This window comes from Cydia splendana, chromosome 9, assembly GCF_910591565.1.
Source record: "Cydia splendana chromosome 9, ilCydSple1.2, whole genome shotgun sequence".
NCBI lineage: Eukaryota > Metazoa > Arthropoda > Insecta > Lepidoptera > Tortricidae > Cydia > Cydia splendana.
The window spans coordinates 18,189,203-18,206,290 of NC_085968.1; the positions used below are offsets into that span (position 1 = coordinate 18,189,203).

The 17,088-nt window shown below is 36.2% G+C and overlaps 1 protein-coding gene across 7 annotated transcripts in view; it reads right to left on the bottom strand.

Annotated features, from left to right (window-relative positions):
* Positions 1-17,088, bottom strand: part of LOC134793779 (polypyrimidine tract-binding protein 2) — a 635,946-nt gene that overhangs the window by 190,185 nt on the left and 428,673 nt on the right. For 3 of the 7 annotated variants that reach the window (XM_063765451.1, XM_063765446.1, XM_063765448.1), the window contains one exon: positions 7,164-7,202. The exons of the other annotated variants lie outside the window; for them this stretch is intronic. In XM_063765451.1, coding sequence (XP_063621521.1) covers positions 7,164-7,202 — 39 coding nt within the window. The remainder of the gene's footprint in view (positions 1-7,163; positions 7,203-17,088) is intronic. 7 annotated transcript variants of the gene reach the window in all.

A 17,088-nucleotide genomic window follows, 5' to 3' on the forward strand; every position in this document is an offset into this window, starting at 1 on the left:
ATACCGAATAGTTGCCGAATATTCGTGGCATCTCTAAGTATTTTACCAGTGTAATTTTCTAAAACACTTCCATTTTAATGTCACCACCATACCTACATTACAAGTCAAATCCATCTTAAGACTCGAGTTTGCTGTGTGGACGGCTTCCTGTCTTAACGTCGATTCTGATTTCACAATTTTTTATGGTTATGATCTTATTTTGAAGCTATCTTGAGTCGTGTCATCAGGCATATCATGCGCAGGAATAAGTATTCCACATACACATACACACACATAGCGAAGCGAGATGCCTTTCCAGACGACTGATTGCATTACGTGGGCACCAATCAGCTTTAGTGACTCACGCTGACTCAAGGTTTTATGAAGGTAAGAAGATAACCATGTCAAATTGGTAAAACAGAATTGGCTCCCCCTGTCTTGGCTCAGCTAAGTCGGGATTAGGACGCTTGTCTCACGCATTGGGACCCGTCTACGAAGTAAAGTCGACGAATTTCATTTGCAGACTACGTTTTTAGCTGTACAGAAATGGGATATTTAATACTGAACTGCAGAAAGCTTCTTGCTAACATAAAAAAACTTTCTTAACACTAATCGTTTACATATATATAAACGTGCGTTAGAACTAAAATTTCGTTTATAGGTAATCGTTTAGGCCATTCTGTCGATTGACATTATTTGTGCTTTGAAGAAAGGACAAAACTTCTAAGGAAATTTCTGTAGAAACGCATAGTTGAAGACTGCCAACCATTAACGTGGTGAAGATGGTAATGTTGACTGTTGACACAAAGTGTTTTCAAAACCGCATGCCTTGAAGCTAATGGCGTTATACTGGCGTAATACTGGTCTGAATTAGCTATGAATCGTTTGGCTTTATCTGTCATTTTGACTTATGTATTTGTAAGAAAGGGATAAAACATAATTTAACTAAATCAGGCCCGTAATTTTTTATGAATAAGGGGGTAAGACTACATTCCCGTAATTCGCTGCATCTGGCGTTGACATTACACTTCCGTCAGTCTCCTTCAAAGATTCATAACATGCAAAAACGTCGCTTGAGTTCACGGCCCGCCGGTCCTTCGAGCCGGACTATCTGATCTAGCCGGATTAATTAACTTAAATGCAACAAGTCCGTGTTTGCGTTGCTCTCTAGAACGTCTGTCCCGTGTTTTATAATGGAAGCTACTGAATTAAACAAGCAGCCAGTTCTTCACAATTTTTTATTAAGTTTATGAACGTCGAGACGGAGATTCGTGACTTTAATAATGAATTACAATTTATATCAATATTTATATTTGTCAAAGGTAATTGAACGCATGTAATTTTCAAACATCAAAATACTTACGAACCGGAAAAAGTGAGATGATATTGAACTAAACGGGGCCGGAAAAATTCACTAAATTCTTAATCTTTGTTTTTCCGTTTTTTTTAATCTCTTATACTTACCTAAAGTACGAGACAAGGACTATGCGTCAAAATTGCCCCAAAACCAACAGAGTAGAGAGTTAGGTCATTAGATATGTATTTCTCTGTACTTTATTTCGTTCTATGGGCACCAAGCGGAATTCCATTGCAGAGCTGAGTAATTGATATTTTAGTCAAAATGTCGTCACCTTTATTACCTAGGCAATATAGAGTCCACCGCCGGGCAAGCGCGTCAAATCATTCGGTGTGCTCGCCCCGCGGTGCACGAACATCTACCCTGCAGCAATTAATTTACTTACTCAGTCTCTATTGCCTAGGTAATAAGGGTCACGACATTTTGGCTAAACTACCAATATCTCAGTTCTGCAATGGAATTCCGCTTGGTGCCCATAGAACAAAATGAAGTACATAGAAATACCTATCTAATGACCTTACTCTCATTTCTGTTGGCGTTGGGTCCAGGCTCCATACAAAGTTGCCCATGGTCCTTTCCACGTAAAAGTCATTCATACAGCTTTGAATGGGAAATGTAATTCGTACGATAATTAATGTTTAATAGTCTCATACTCCTTTTCTCATGCCGCTTTTGGTAGTCAGTGCATTAATTAGTATAAATGCAATAACTTCCGCGTTAGCTTTGCCGGGCCCAACGCGCCGTGCATTTTATTATACCAAATTAAATTTCCTCGCTTCATTTCTACTAAACGAATTCATCAAATCGCATAAGTAAATAAACAAGCAGCTATTTCAGTAAAAAATCACTCGGCGCCGTATTGCGAAATTCGATTCAAGGGCCAATCCGTTATTGGGCCCTGAATGCCGATATAACTGTTGTGCTATTCAAATTTGGATTTTATTGCTTTAGGAATAAGGGTGTGTCGGGATGAATGGGTGAAATTGCAGAGTTCCACGGAAGCGGCCTAATGACGACATGGACTACAATAGCACGTGTGCCCTTGTTATTGGTATCTGGCCTGACCGCTACGAGCGATTTGTCTAAATGAGATCCGGACCGCTTCGAGCATTGTTATTTTTCTTCGCCCTCCTGATTTGGAGTCGAATGATGGAAATTTTTCATGCGTTAGTGGTGCTTATTTTAATGTTAGCTCGAAAATGTTTTTATAATAAGGGGGGGCCTTTAGAAATGTAAAATATGATGCCTACTTGAGAGAACCAACGACCGCGTGATTAAACGTCCACTTCAGGATTGGTCCCATAGTAAAACTTCTACATTACTACCCACATATTCATCTCACTGAACATGGGTAAAGGTTGAAAAACCCTGTACCTATATTTCAACGATACCTGGTTTAAAGTGGGAAGTAAGTTCGCACTAAAACCTCCGGGTAATCTGCACCGTCGATTAATCTTCGTTGCGGGTGGTTGTGGGCAAATTTGCGGCGATCGCCATGATTCGCCCATAGGGCCCTGGGGCCGTGTCCGTCATATAGGATAATGCTTCGTTAGCTAATAGCCTGTCGGGGGATTTAGATGAGCCTTTTTTTATCGACTGACAATAAAGAGATGTTTCGTAAGCGCTGGCAACTGAGCGGTAAGGCGTGTGGTTTGTGAACCGATGGTTTTGGATTCTAAACTCGACTCGCACCTTCGAGTTTCTCTCGCTCGAAGGTTGAGTTTTGCAAGGAGAAAGTCGGCGAAGTAACCTGTATATTAATTAGGTACATCTATGAAGTTATTTATACGCATATCCTCGTCTGTATTAGGCTAGCGCTCCCCGCGCTTAACCTTAAGTTTAAACCAAACTTTCTTGTGCAATGAGAAGAAAGACGGCACCCAAAAGTGGGACTAGTTTATAGAGTGTTGATAAATATTTTTTGGACGTATTTTATACTCATACTATATTTAGTCCTAAACGAAGATACATCATACCAGAAAATCACCACGCAACTACCTTACAAACCTCTTAAGTCAAGTGGTAGGGCAAATTAGTAACCTAAACATATCAATAAAAAGTGAATTGTACTGCAAGCTCTCTATAATTTACATACTTTAATAGGACCGATTTATAAAATGTATCCCCCAGACTCGCAATAAATCACAAATATCGAAAGTAAACAGGAACCGCAAGATGGTTACCCCAAGACAAGCACGTGATGGATTCGATTATATTTTCTTTGTTTCGTTTATCCCCTGTCGTCGGCAAATAGAATCCCATCCCAAATATTAGGAATCAATCGATATGTCTATTATACCTGTATATCGACCACTGACTTCTAGGTAGATACACAGTGAATACGTAATAACCTGTTAAGAACGTATTTAGGGGTATTTTTATGATTCAAATAATAGATAAAATGAAAACACTCAACACTAAACAGTCTCTCTTTCGTTCTTAAGTTCTCCTGAGCGTTTTGAAGTTTATGCAAAATACTAGAATGCCAAGACCGAGTGACATTATATAATATAAATTCAAATAAAAATCCAAAAAGTTATAATTTTCGAATAAGATGGCCAGGAGAAATATTAAAAAATAAAATCCTAAAAATTCCTCCTATAAAAAAAAATAAAAATAAAAAAAAGTCTAACCGCCATTACGGCAGTAAAATTATCATCTTTGTAAAATTTTTAAAAAGTCTATGCGCCATTACGGCAGTAAAATTATCATCTTTGTAATAAATTCCCAGAAACGATGTACATATGTATTTAAGGTAAATTTTACACTTGTGTTTTTCCTAACTTTATAAATTTGTGTATTATTTTTAAGAGCACGCATTTCCATGAGCGGTAAGATAAATCCTGGTGGAAATCACACGCACCGCGTCAACGTGATATATGGCGCCTCCATTATCCTTTATACATCGATTAGTCAGACCATCATATGATACTCAATAGCGGGCGATATACAAATATTACACCAAGTACTGAAACCCTGAACTGGTTTATTTTTATTAATTGATCTAAACCTGAAACTGTAAGTCGGATAATTATTTTAGAGCACCTAAAACAACACAACAAACAACTTATGACTAACACAAATACTAAGAACTAAACAGACTAAAGTATACTATATATTATATTATATTTTTTGTTTAATATTGATCGATCTGACGCAAGTGGTAGATTTACACTTGAATTTACAACGAAAAAGCAACAAAACATGAACTCATATACAATAATCTTGCTTGATTAATAAATAGAGCACTACCTATGCGTTATTTTGGAGCCACCCCGCCTGCCTAATGTTTCACTCGCGTTTCTCTGACAACTTCCACCTTTTACCAAATTGTATTTTCGTGTTCGGCGACTTTTCCTTATAAATACTGTCATTACGCCTGCGACGCCTGTGACAGGTGTTAATGTCTACAAGTATTGGGCCCATTCTGTAATGTAATGAACACAATGCGCGTGTCAGACGCGAGGTGTTCCGTGTTTTGATAATGTTCAATTTAATTCCATATGTTAGAGAAAATATTTAGTTAACGAAAGTAGGTTGAAATTGATGACTGTTTTCGGCTCCGGTAAATTTACTTCAAATAATTAAGAATTCTTTATAATGCTAGCTTGTAAATGGTGACAGGAGAGGCGGAACATTTTAACTACTAGTTGTTCTTTAATCGTAATTACATATAGGTTGGCGAAACTTTAACCCATAAATAATAAAGCTTTTTCTATACGATTATAATTATCATTAAAGTATTATGTATAATTAAAAGCACATCGTTTCCATTAGAAGTGCACAAAACCAACAGTTATTTCACTGTACCGCGCTGGGAATAATTCCATTACTGCTCATATGCAGACAAACTTAACTGAATTGAGTGGCAAACAGATTGATAAATCGATGCAAACACATTGTACAGCACGATCCCATATGCTAAAGGCATTAAGTGGGATACCGCGTAAGCCACGAGGGCGCTAGTACCCGATAACAAGAACTTCGACGAATAAATTAACAGCCGTGGAGCTGGCAATCGCTTGTTATCTCCCGCAATTTAACAGCTTAAGAGAACAAAATCTGAAAAGTAATTAATTCAGATTTATTACCACGGATCGGCAGTAAAAACTGAAAGAACCACGGAAAAACGGCATAATTTGATCTAATTTATACGTTGATTATAATGGTGGATATCTTTGCTTTAATAATTTGATTGACATTAAGTAGGCGATACCGCATCTGTTTAGCGTATAATGGTCGGAGTTACGACAAAGTGGGCTTGAAGGGAGAGGCAGACACAGAAGGTACGTCATTACGAGGCCCCGCGTCATTTGTTTATTAAACATCCTGCGAGGTGGAACAGAATAATGGCGCCGTAGACTTTGTCATGGCCGCTTTCCCCCGAAATTAAATCGTAACGATGATGCGCGCACTCGCCGCTGTTTAGTATTGCCAGGTACCGCCCCTTTCCGCGTTTTTAACGTTTTTTCCAATGGATTCTGCTTCGGTTTACTTTAGCGCGAATTCGCTTTTACGTATTTGTCAGAATATTTTTTCGAAAACCTAAGAAGTCAAAGAATAAAAATGTCTTTTTTTGTATTAAAGTAGTATTTCGTTTTAATTTCGGTAGTTTGTAGAAGGAAAACTTGTCGATTAAAAAAAAAACATTAATTATTAAAATAGGAAACTATAATAACTGCAAAAGAATTATAACACTTTAAACTCTCTCGTTTTGTACACATATTTAATTGCAACAATAAACATTAAACTTTAACGGGTAGCTGCAATTTCTTTGTCTACCCCAAACATTTTTATAAACGAATTTCGGGTAGTTTAGTGGTGTTTTATTAATATCTCTGTTGACATTTGTTGGGACGTCAGTCTTTCCGTGACCACAGCTGGTGCAACTCAGCTGAAACGTCGGAATTAAAGGTAAAAACAATGAAATTATATCGCGGTAGACCCGTTTGTGCAATTAAATATGTGCAAAAAAATTAATAAGAGAATATAATTATATTATTTGAAAATTCGCGTTGCGTAAAGCGCATCTGCCGCGTTTTCTATTTCTTTATCTGGCACTGGCGACATTAGGTACTGCCGCTGTTTTCAGTTTCTTCGACCCCCACCGTTATTAAGTCCTGCCGCCTTGCGGCCGAAATGAATAGGTCTCTGTAAAAGCCCACCCAGTATGCCAATTGTCGTGGTTATGAAAAGATCGCGTTGAGTGGTCGGGCGTCTCTGAATGTTGAAAAGTACTTTGTTTTTGGCGTTCAATCGCATAACGCAATTCGTGTCGATAATTAGTTTTTGTTTTTTTTTTGTAAATAATGTATAGTAATTCTGAGTAAATATCATCTGCAAAAGTACGGTTTCGTAGTGCGATGTCGATTGATAGTCAATTTGAGAAATAGATATGCGATTATTTATGTTCATGTACGTTTTTCCTTTCGACAGCCAACGCATTATGAAGTCGTGCAGTTTTATGAAAAAGCTCGTCGTGTTCATTTTGCGATTCGAATTCATAATATTCGAGTGCATTGATCATTGGCGAAACATGAAAAATCTGTTATTTTGTGTTTCATGATTTATAAATGTAGTTTTACAGTATTTTTCCATCTGATACTGGCTGGTTCATTAAATAGCATGCTGGATTTACGTATGATCGGATATTGAACTATTATCCATATGAAGAAAGAATAAACGGAAAATTAATGGACATGTAAAACAAAATACGATAAATGCAGCAGGATTAAACCAAAACTAAATACAAGCATGTATTGTATGTAGTGTAAGTATAAAACTACCGTTCTAAAGGATCTATATCTAGGGAACTATCTATATTTACCTCCACTAACATAGCGGCATCAGCAGTTTCAAGTAGTACCTACAAATAACAGATTAGAATTGAATTCTTATATAAACTAGTAGATATTAACAACATTATACTTAAATTGTTAAATTTAATGGTACGTGTATTGCATGTTATGTGCTCTAACAGTCATGTGTTTGTGTCATACTCTCACATAACTCCAATATAAATAGATACATAATACTTGTAAATGTCTTCAATGTGTGACAATACGACTGGTGATATTAGACTTATGAAACCAAAACTTAGACTTGAAGCAAACCAATTAAAAACTTCCATCTACAAAAATTAACAATGCATATGAACATCGGACTTGTGAAAAGAAAAATGAAATTATCCCCGAGTTCTACGAAAGAATTTTAATTAAAAAGTTGTTGAACTCAAAGAAGAGTATGTAATCTTCCGTAAATTAATTCATAATTGGTTCTGAACTAAGAAGACATTTGTTGAATTTTGATTTTATAATTACACGCGTATGTCAAGGAAAGTTCTGTATCGACTTTTGTAAGGTAGGTACTTGAATAAGGAAAAGTGTGAAAGCAATTGTTATTGCGTGCGATATCATTCCGATTTTATTACGTAATTGATGACAATTCGTTGATAAAATAAAATAAATACAGGCTTGTGTGGATTTATAGAGCATTAAGTTCATGATGTGAAAAAAGATAAGCAATGCAATTGTATGTGTGTGACTGTTGGTCATTTTATTGCCAAGTCCAATATTATAATTATGTATGTATACAGCTATATCATATTTTATAATATATTGTTTTATGTCAACGATGAAAATGACAAACATGTCCTGACTCGGTTTAGTTAGTGACTGATAATTTGATAATTGTTATACAGATGTCGGTATAACAAAACTTATAGAAACATTGCATGCGAGGTTTAAATAATCAGGAATGCTTAAATTCCGATCAGAAATAATAACAAGGGGCTTATCATGCTTTTCGTCCAACAATATTGATTCAAGGAAAATACTAATAAGTGTTTGGATATTTGTGTACATAAAAGCATGTAGAAGAGTGTAAACAGTTATTTGTCACGCAAAATATTATCACAACCGCTTTGCCATAATGTATTTACATAATTTTTCAGGCAAAATGCTTTTACTTTTAACTGCTTTAATAAAAATATACGACAAACAGTTTTAACGCGCACCCCCTCCTATTCAATTAACCGACGTGATTAAATTTTTACGCGACTTAAAAAATACGCTAACTACCTGACTTCATAAGTAGATGGCTTCTAACGATTTTATTAGCATATGGAACCTTTATTATAGACTTCTTGTTTCACGACTTTTATTATAATGGAGGAATTATGTTTCAGATTGTTTAAAGGTGTCGTTAAATTTGCCTTTTAGCAGTAACCATTATAATCAATGCTGAAAGCTTGTAATGGGCTAAATGCCACTGGCGACATCTAGCAACTAAAAACTTAGCTAAACGTAGTTTATTAATAACTCTGAGCGGCCCGTCGTCGGCCTTTTCAGACACTGTATTTAGGCCTTTATACATGGAAAATGCCAGGAGACATTGGCAGATATCAAATAGATTACATATTATGTAAAAACAAATATCGATCTCAAGTGCAATTATGTAAAACACTACCAGGAGCAGATTTAAATACCGACCATAACCTATTGATTGCGACATATAACTTAGAAGTTAAGAAGAATAAACGAAAAAGAAAACCAAAGATTGTGGATCTCAACAAACTTAAAGATAAGAATAGTGATGGCAAAGTGCAATTTAGTAATAAAATAGGTAGTAAATTAGAGGATTATAAAAATAATATATATAATAATGAACATGATATTAATGTAGAATTAAGATGGAATAATATTCGTGACATAATTATAAATACTGCAGAGGAATGCTTAGAAAAAGAAAAGATATCACCGAGGAAAGAATGGCTTACTAAGGAAATAATGGACTTAATGATAGAGAGAAGAAAATATAAAAATAAGTCAGATAGTGAAAGTGTATGTCATTATAGGAAGCTTACAAATAGAATTACTACTTACTACGATATGCAGAGACGCAAAAGAGAGAGAAATAGTTAATAACTGTGACAGGATAGAACACTTCATGAGAAAGGGTAGTATGAATCAAGCCTATAGTATCATACGACAGTTAGAAAGAAACTACAAAACAAAGAGTACTGTTATACTAGATGAAACGGGTAATATATTACTAGATAATAAAGAAGTAGCAGAACGCTGGAAAAGGTATATAGAAGAATTATACAAAGGCGAAGGCTTAAATGACGACGACATTGAAAGAGAAGAAGAAGTAGACTTGGATGTTTTAGGCCCGTGTATAATCAGAAGAGAATTTGATAACGCACTGAATAGTTTACAAACCGGGAAAGCTGCAGGAAATGACAAGATTTATATAGAGTTCATAAAATACGCCAATTGTGATCTGCTTAAAGACGAAATTTATAAAATCACTGCCCAAATGTATGATACTGGAACAATTCCTGCGGATTACCTTACTTCGAAAATAATAACTTTGCCAAAAAGAAGAAATACGCAAAAATGTGAAGAACATAGAACCTTAAGCCTAATATCACAGGCCAGTAAAATATTAATAAAAATTATTCAAAACCGAATAAGATCAAGAACAGAGGAATATTTAAGCGCCGATCAATACGGATTTCGTCAAAACAGAGGGACAAGAGAAGCAATATTTGCCTTAAGAATGGTTATAGATAGAAGAATGGACTTAAATCAGAACACATATATAGCATTTATAGATTTGGAAAAAGCCTTCGACAAAGTCAATTGGAAAAGTATGTTTAGAATTTTAAAAGAAGCTGGACTAGACTATAAAGACCGTAAAATAATTTTTGAACTCTATAAAAATCAAGAAGGTACTATAGAAATAGGAGAGGAGACACGGAAAGCAAAAATCCAGCAAGGGGTAAGGCAAGGTTGTCCACTTTCGCCACTTATTTTTAATATTTTTATAGAGTGTGCTATTAGGAAACTTGTAGAGTCTAGAAAAGGAGGAGTTAAATTTAATGGAAAAAACATACAGTTTATTCGCTTTGCTGACGACATCGCTGCACTGGCATCTACATCAAAGCAGCTTGAAGAATTACTCAATGAAATGAACACAGTTTTTGACGATTTTGGCCTAAAAATTAACATAAACAAAACTAAGATACTTATGACTTCAAAACAGACTTCGAAAAATACCTCAAGTACAGAGCAAAGACAAAACCCGATAATTTGAAATAATAGTACCATAGAACAGGTCAAATCATTTAAATATTTAGGCAGCATAATTACTAGTGACTCCAGATGTACACAGGATATAACTACCAGAATAGCGATGGCTAAAAAAGCTTTTAACACAAAAAAGTGCCTATTTAAAGCTCGAATAGCAGGCAATATACGAAAGAGGCTCATAAAAGTGTACATCTGAAGCATAGCACTGTACGGAAGCGAAACGTGGACAATGAGGCAACGTGATAGAGAAAGGCTGGAGGCTTTTGAGATGTGGTCAGGGGCGTATTTACCCTAGAGCCATCCGGGCCATGGCCCGGGGCGCCAACCCCCAGGGGGCGGCATATGCCACCCCTGGCGGATTGCATTTTGTTTTTCTTCCTTGACTTTTGGGGTGGCGAAACGTATTGGCCCGGGGCGCCAAATTTCAAAATACGCCCCTGGATGTGGTGCTGGCGTCGAATGGCAAAGGTCAGTTGGACGGAGAATAAAACAAACGAAGAGGTTTTACGCATGGTAGGAGAGAAGAGGAGTTTGTTGAGAACCATTGAAAACAGAAGAGGAAAGATGCTTGGACACCTGATACGACACGACGAATTTATCAAAAATATCATTGAAGGGAGAGTTGAGGCAACGAGGCGGAGGGGGAGACCAAGGAGAACATACATAGATCAAGTAAAGGAAAAGCTCAACGTCGTGTCGTATAAGGCTGTCAAGGAGAAGGCAGCCCAAGTAGCATGGAAGTGTCGGCAACATCAATATAGCAGCCAATTAAGAACTTAGAGTGATTTAAGGGACGTATAAGAGTGTCAGAAAAGATTTAAGCTGTATAAAAGGTACTTTACAGACATTATACAGCTCAAGCTGTATAAAATCATTATAAAGGATTCTGCGGAAGCATGGGGTGCTTTATCAGAATATAAAAAATCTACTATAAAACTAAAAGTGTTGTGAGAGACTACAAGCTAATTCTATCGTAAAAGCTGTATACAGGCTGTATTGTAGTAACACTTGGCACTTTTAGCTGTACAAAAGTATCTGTCAACTCCGTTTTAAAACTTTAAGTGTTGTGAAACACTACAAGCTAATTTTATCGTAAACGCTGTATACAGGCTGTATTGTAGTATCACTTGGCACTTGTAGCTGTACAAATGTATCTGTCAACCCCGTTTTAAAGCTATTTCTTATGGCGTAATCTTACTCTCCTATAAGAATAGTAGTTGTATAACTTCTGTCTGTAAGGGTATTATAAAACCAAATGAATAAATGGCAGCTATAGTACAGCTTTTTTCTGTATTACTGATAGAGTCGCTTATAACAATCTTTTGGCGTAATTTTACACTCGTATAAGTATAGTAGTGTAATGATTTTTGAAAATAAGTGTATTATAAAACTAAAGGAATATATGACAGTTACAGTACAGGTTTTTTATTTGTTATACGGATCTCTAAAGAGAATTATAACTTATGTACGGAGAACCGAAATACAGCCAAACGAATACAAATATTCTATTATAAAGCTGTTTTAATTACAAAAGCTGTAAAAGACACTCCATTTATTACACAGCACAGCTACTAAGATTATAATGCTCTCCAACTATCCTGTAGGCTGTTTAAAATTTGTCGCCATTTTACAATAAAAAAAAACTTATTTGTAAATATAATTAAAGAAATACTTGCAAATATTTAGCAGACTAACGCCGTGTTATGATTACCAGCTAAAATAAATTGTTTAGCCTTAGAATTAATATTTATAAATATTTTTGATACTCTAACCTTAAAAACAAACAGTAACTTTACCGATTTTTGATATTTTCCTTATGGTTTCTCTTTGTTATTTTGCAGGCGCGTAAATATTTTGCCAGAAAAGATACACAGGTTCACAATAAATAATAATCCGCACTTACCAATAATGTAATATTCCATTCAAGTCCTGTATAATATTTACTTTTACTTTTACCATCCACTATAACACTTTATTGTCGCCATTACTATATTACGAATGAACAAGATTAAGACATTTTAATTTCTTAAATGATTATTATTCTCTTGTAATTCTTTCTTATAACTCATTTAAAACTTATATTCTTATATCGTACTTATAAGAGATTATCTGTAGTGTTAAGGTTTCCTATTACACCGAAATATAGCTGTAATGCAGCTATTATGCAGCTTATGTATTGCTTATACAGCTACTCTACAGCTCTAATAACGCCAAAGGCTGTATAATTTGGGCCCTTTTTTTACTTATAAGGGCTGTATAAGCGCTTATACAGCCTTTGTACAGCCTAACTGTACAGCTTATAGTATACAAATAAACTTTAATACAGCTTATATACAGCTTGCAATGCTACTTGGGAGAGGACCGACATGCATGGAAATCGCTCCACCGACAAGAGTCTAACTCTTAAATAGATGATGATGATTTAGGCCTTAGCCAAAACAGCTAGATGGACCATTTTATATAAAATTGTACACTACACTTTTATTGAATTTGGGTATTTCTATGTTAATTTTACTCAGAATCACGAGCTCTTTCGATCCTAATAGGAGAAAAAAAGTGTCCCAAAATTTCCAAACACTTTTCGTTCCTTACGGTTCCGGTAACGGAAATAACCGCCATACAAAGTCTGAAAAATTGTAACAGAATGGAAATGAAGATCTTGGGATATTTTTTTTCCTATTAGAAGAAAAAAGAGCTCGTGATTTTGAGTAGAAACAATATAACTATAACTACCTATATCCAAATATCAGAAGAGTGTAGTCTACAAGTTAAAATAAAATGGCCCAGATTAGAGTGATAATGAATAATACCTCATTTGGTGCAAGTGGGTTAAAAGTATAGCTAAACCATCGTGTGATCCTGGCACCCCCGAGGCATGTCAGTCGCATTCACAACGTTTTTACCGCATCTAAGCGACTACCACGGTTAACCCGGCAAATAATTACTGCACCTACAGCTGAAGCATTATGTACCTGCTTCATGAACGAGATTTAACACTTTTGCAGCTCGGTGTACATTATCGAAATGTCATGTACTTAGGATAAAAACTTTACTCGAGTTTGGAAATAATTTCATCAAATTCTGATATTCGTTAGTGATGATGTACCTACCGAGCATCAAAAGAGCTTTACCATTTATCGCGTTTACGTTTCAACTTGCCGATTTCATATATTTGCAGGAACAGGACTGTATCTAAAGAAAATTACGCCGTTGCCATAGAGCAACCCACGTACAGCCCGAGGCTTACAATGGAAAGAAATCCTGGTCCGCTCTACAAACAACGATATTCAGTTTTAAAGGAAAGAGTGGTAATATTTTCACAGCGAAACAATATGCGCCTTTTATCATATCTCGCAAACTTCGTAGTAAAGACACAGAGGACACAAACGAATACACGTTTGCAACGCGTTTTTGTACTTAAATCAGATTCGGTCCCGTGGGCACCAACCTGTGTCAGCAAGTCGAAGTACTCACATAAATCCCACTATGCCCCCACCAGGGAATAAGTGTGGAGTAATTGCGAGCACACGAGCTTGCTCGGCGTCGCGTACATTAACTATTAAATTCGTTGCATATTAAACTACTGCCTCAGGGCGGCGTATTACAGATCTATTTGTACCTGGACGTTTTGTTCTTGTTTTCCCGGCTCTAGCTAAATTTCGTCAAGTATAAGTGGCGACGTTTTCAACGCTTGCAACTTTCGGCTTGTAAGGAGCACAAAATTGCTGCGAAATTCATTCGAAATAATATATCTACCCATACCTATGTAACATTTTCGAATGGATTCTTTAACTTTAGAATTTTATGTTAATTTCTAACCAATTAATAATTGCTATTTATGATCTGAAGTAGCGTAAGGTTGTAGAACTGATTATTTTATAGCCTTCGTCCCGCACCACCTATAGTATTATTTTACCAGTGATAAAAAACACAGGGTTAAGGATGACTCATGCTACAACGGTCCGGGCCCGGGCCTCGGCTTCCGACACTTCAGTTTTCTATAGAAAGCGTGATCACCGTCACCTGTCATTTTTGACCTGGCTTTGACGCCTATCTATTTTAGTGGTATTCTTTATTTTCTCGACTCTTCACAATAAGTGGATAGCTTTGAACGATGACATATAGAGGGCTGATCCAAAAATACGTTGACAAAAAGTTTTTGGGAATCAACATTCTTACACAACTTGTACGAGTACGCTGTTTGTATGTTTAATTGTTATATTTCTATCTGTTATTCATAATTTGTCTTTATAGTAATAAATATATTATTTCTACCCCTAAAAACACTACAATCAGTTAATTGGAACAAAATAAATATCTTTCAAAGTTTTCTCCTTCGACTTTTGATAGACAAACCTTTGTTAAAATGATCAACAATATGCACTTAAAAATCAGAAATGCTGTTTTACTTGTTTATACGTTCCTTGTCCTGCCTTTCAAATTAAGAATTACTTTACAACATCGACTCATGTCAATATCGACCGGTGCTCGAGTAAATCTCAAAGTCAAGTCTTCGGCGGGTCTGAATTACCCCGCTTGGCTAAAATGCCCTCTTTGTTTTAGACTGCCAACAGGCAGAGGGCTGTGGAGTGTTCGAAACCCCACTTGACACGCTTCATTTTTACCTTTCTCTCAAATTGGAACAGGGGTAGCTGTTCACGTGTATTACTTTTTTTGTGAGTTAATAAGATTTTCACATTGTTTTGTTAATGAAGGTTGCGAATAATTGACCCAGTTTGTATAATTAAAGAGTTTTTTTTTTCAGCACACAATTGTGCCTGTATAGTCTGGTATGAAATAGAAACTCGCTACAAACTTAGGAACTTCAGGACAACTCAGTACCTATATCTTTGGGTTTACAAATAACACTAAGCGGAGATAAATAAACAAATAAAAATCTGCTGTAATACCTAAATAGCAAGGCAATCCTAAGCTTTTGATGGCTCCAAAACGCTTGAACGCGTAACGTTCTGTCATTTGATCGGTGAGTAGAAATTTTTTCCCAAGAGCGCCGAGCGAGTTTTTAACCATATTAAACTTGCATTTCATATCTATAAATCGAGAGTTTCTCCAAAATTGAATAACGTGACTGTATTTTAACTCCGTGAAACGAGGATATTCAGGTTTGCTCGCACAAACCTCTGGAGTCTTGTCTAATTCGCCTCAAAGTTAGTCCTAAATACAAATGTTAGTGCATACAGCTAAGAACTACTTTTCCCATCGGGCGCGGCTCGGCGCCGTGGCAATGCACTTTCGCTGACCCCATGCCTCCTCCCACGAATCCCTCTCGTTTACTCCCGAGGCTTTCTTCACCCTGTGTCTCGCTCCCACTAGCCTGCGCCTGCGATTCCCGGGTACTGGGGTAATAACATTCTACGACGCGGTACGCCGCTAGAGTGGAACGAGTTCTGTCCATGACTTCGACAATTATTTGTGGAAGACAATGGTCGAGCTCATGTTTTATATCATGGACTTCGAAGTTATTCTTTAAAAGATTTTTTAACAATTTAATTGTAAAAAATACTTGAGTTCACAATGTACTAAAATGTTTGCTAGCCCTACTAAATTGACAATTGAAGGCTAAGAACTAATGATTCATACCAATCATATTATGCTACAAATTATTGACAAGCAGTCAAGCATGACAACACAGGTAGGTATCACGAGTACCCAAGTGTCAGTTAGGAAGAATTCTAACAAAGTTTCGACATTCGTATCAAGAAGTGTATACGATTTACTACATACAAGAAGATAAAACCCGGGCCATAAATCGATTACCTATTATATTGACACAACACAAAACATTTGTTTCGATGCGTACCTGTTTTCACCCTATTATACTTTAAAGTCAAACAATACATATTATTTTTATAAACTGGTAACAACTAAATATTTCATTTTCGCTTTGCCTTAGTCTTGTAATATTACGGTATAATCGCGATTCCGAACTAAGTTATCGTTAATTTACAAATGCACTCACGCCAAAGAGCAACTAGAATGAGCACGATGAATGTTTGGTTTGCAATATAGACCAGCATTCGCGTGGTTACTCGGAGAAAGCGCAGTGCCACAGTGTGTAAAACAATACGTTATAATAACACGTACCTAGAGTATGTAGCAAAATACATTCTAGAACCTTGTGGTAGAAAACATCGCATCCACGTTTCACAACTTTTGATCTTATTTTCTTCTATTTAAGCGGTAGCTAAAAGTTTATGATTATTTCACTGGCATTATAAGATCTAATTGCTCGCATCAAAATAACAATAAGAAAAAAAACGTATTGTTCGCTAAGGGTTTTGGGACTTTAATTGCGAGGCCTTTACGGAGCAATGAATACAAAAAGATCGCGAGAACAGCGTTTGATATCGTGTCAAAAATAATCACTTAGCTTTTTCAATAAAAAAATGTATGTGCCTTTTCGAGCTGAATCGCACTACCATTAAGTTGGGTCGGATTATGCGACGGTAAGCTAGGTTCATCTGTATAGTTTGAAAGCGAGATGTCAAGTATTCAATCGGACGTCAACCGTATTCAGACTTTATCCATGAAAATTTTAGGATGACATTCGTTAGCATCCCTCCCAGAGACTCGCGGCTCGGAGCATATTGCTGTGAGTAACAAACAAAACGTTCAAAGTTGACGATCTTGCCGTTG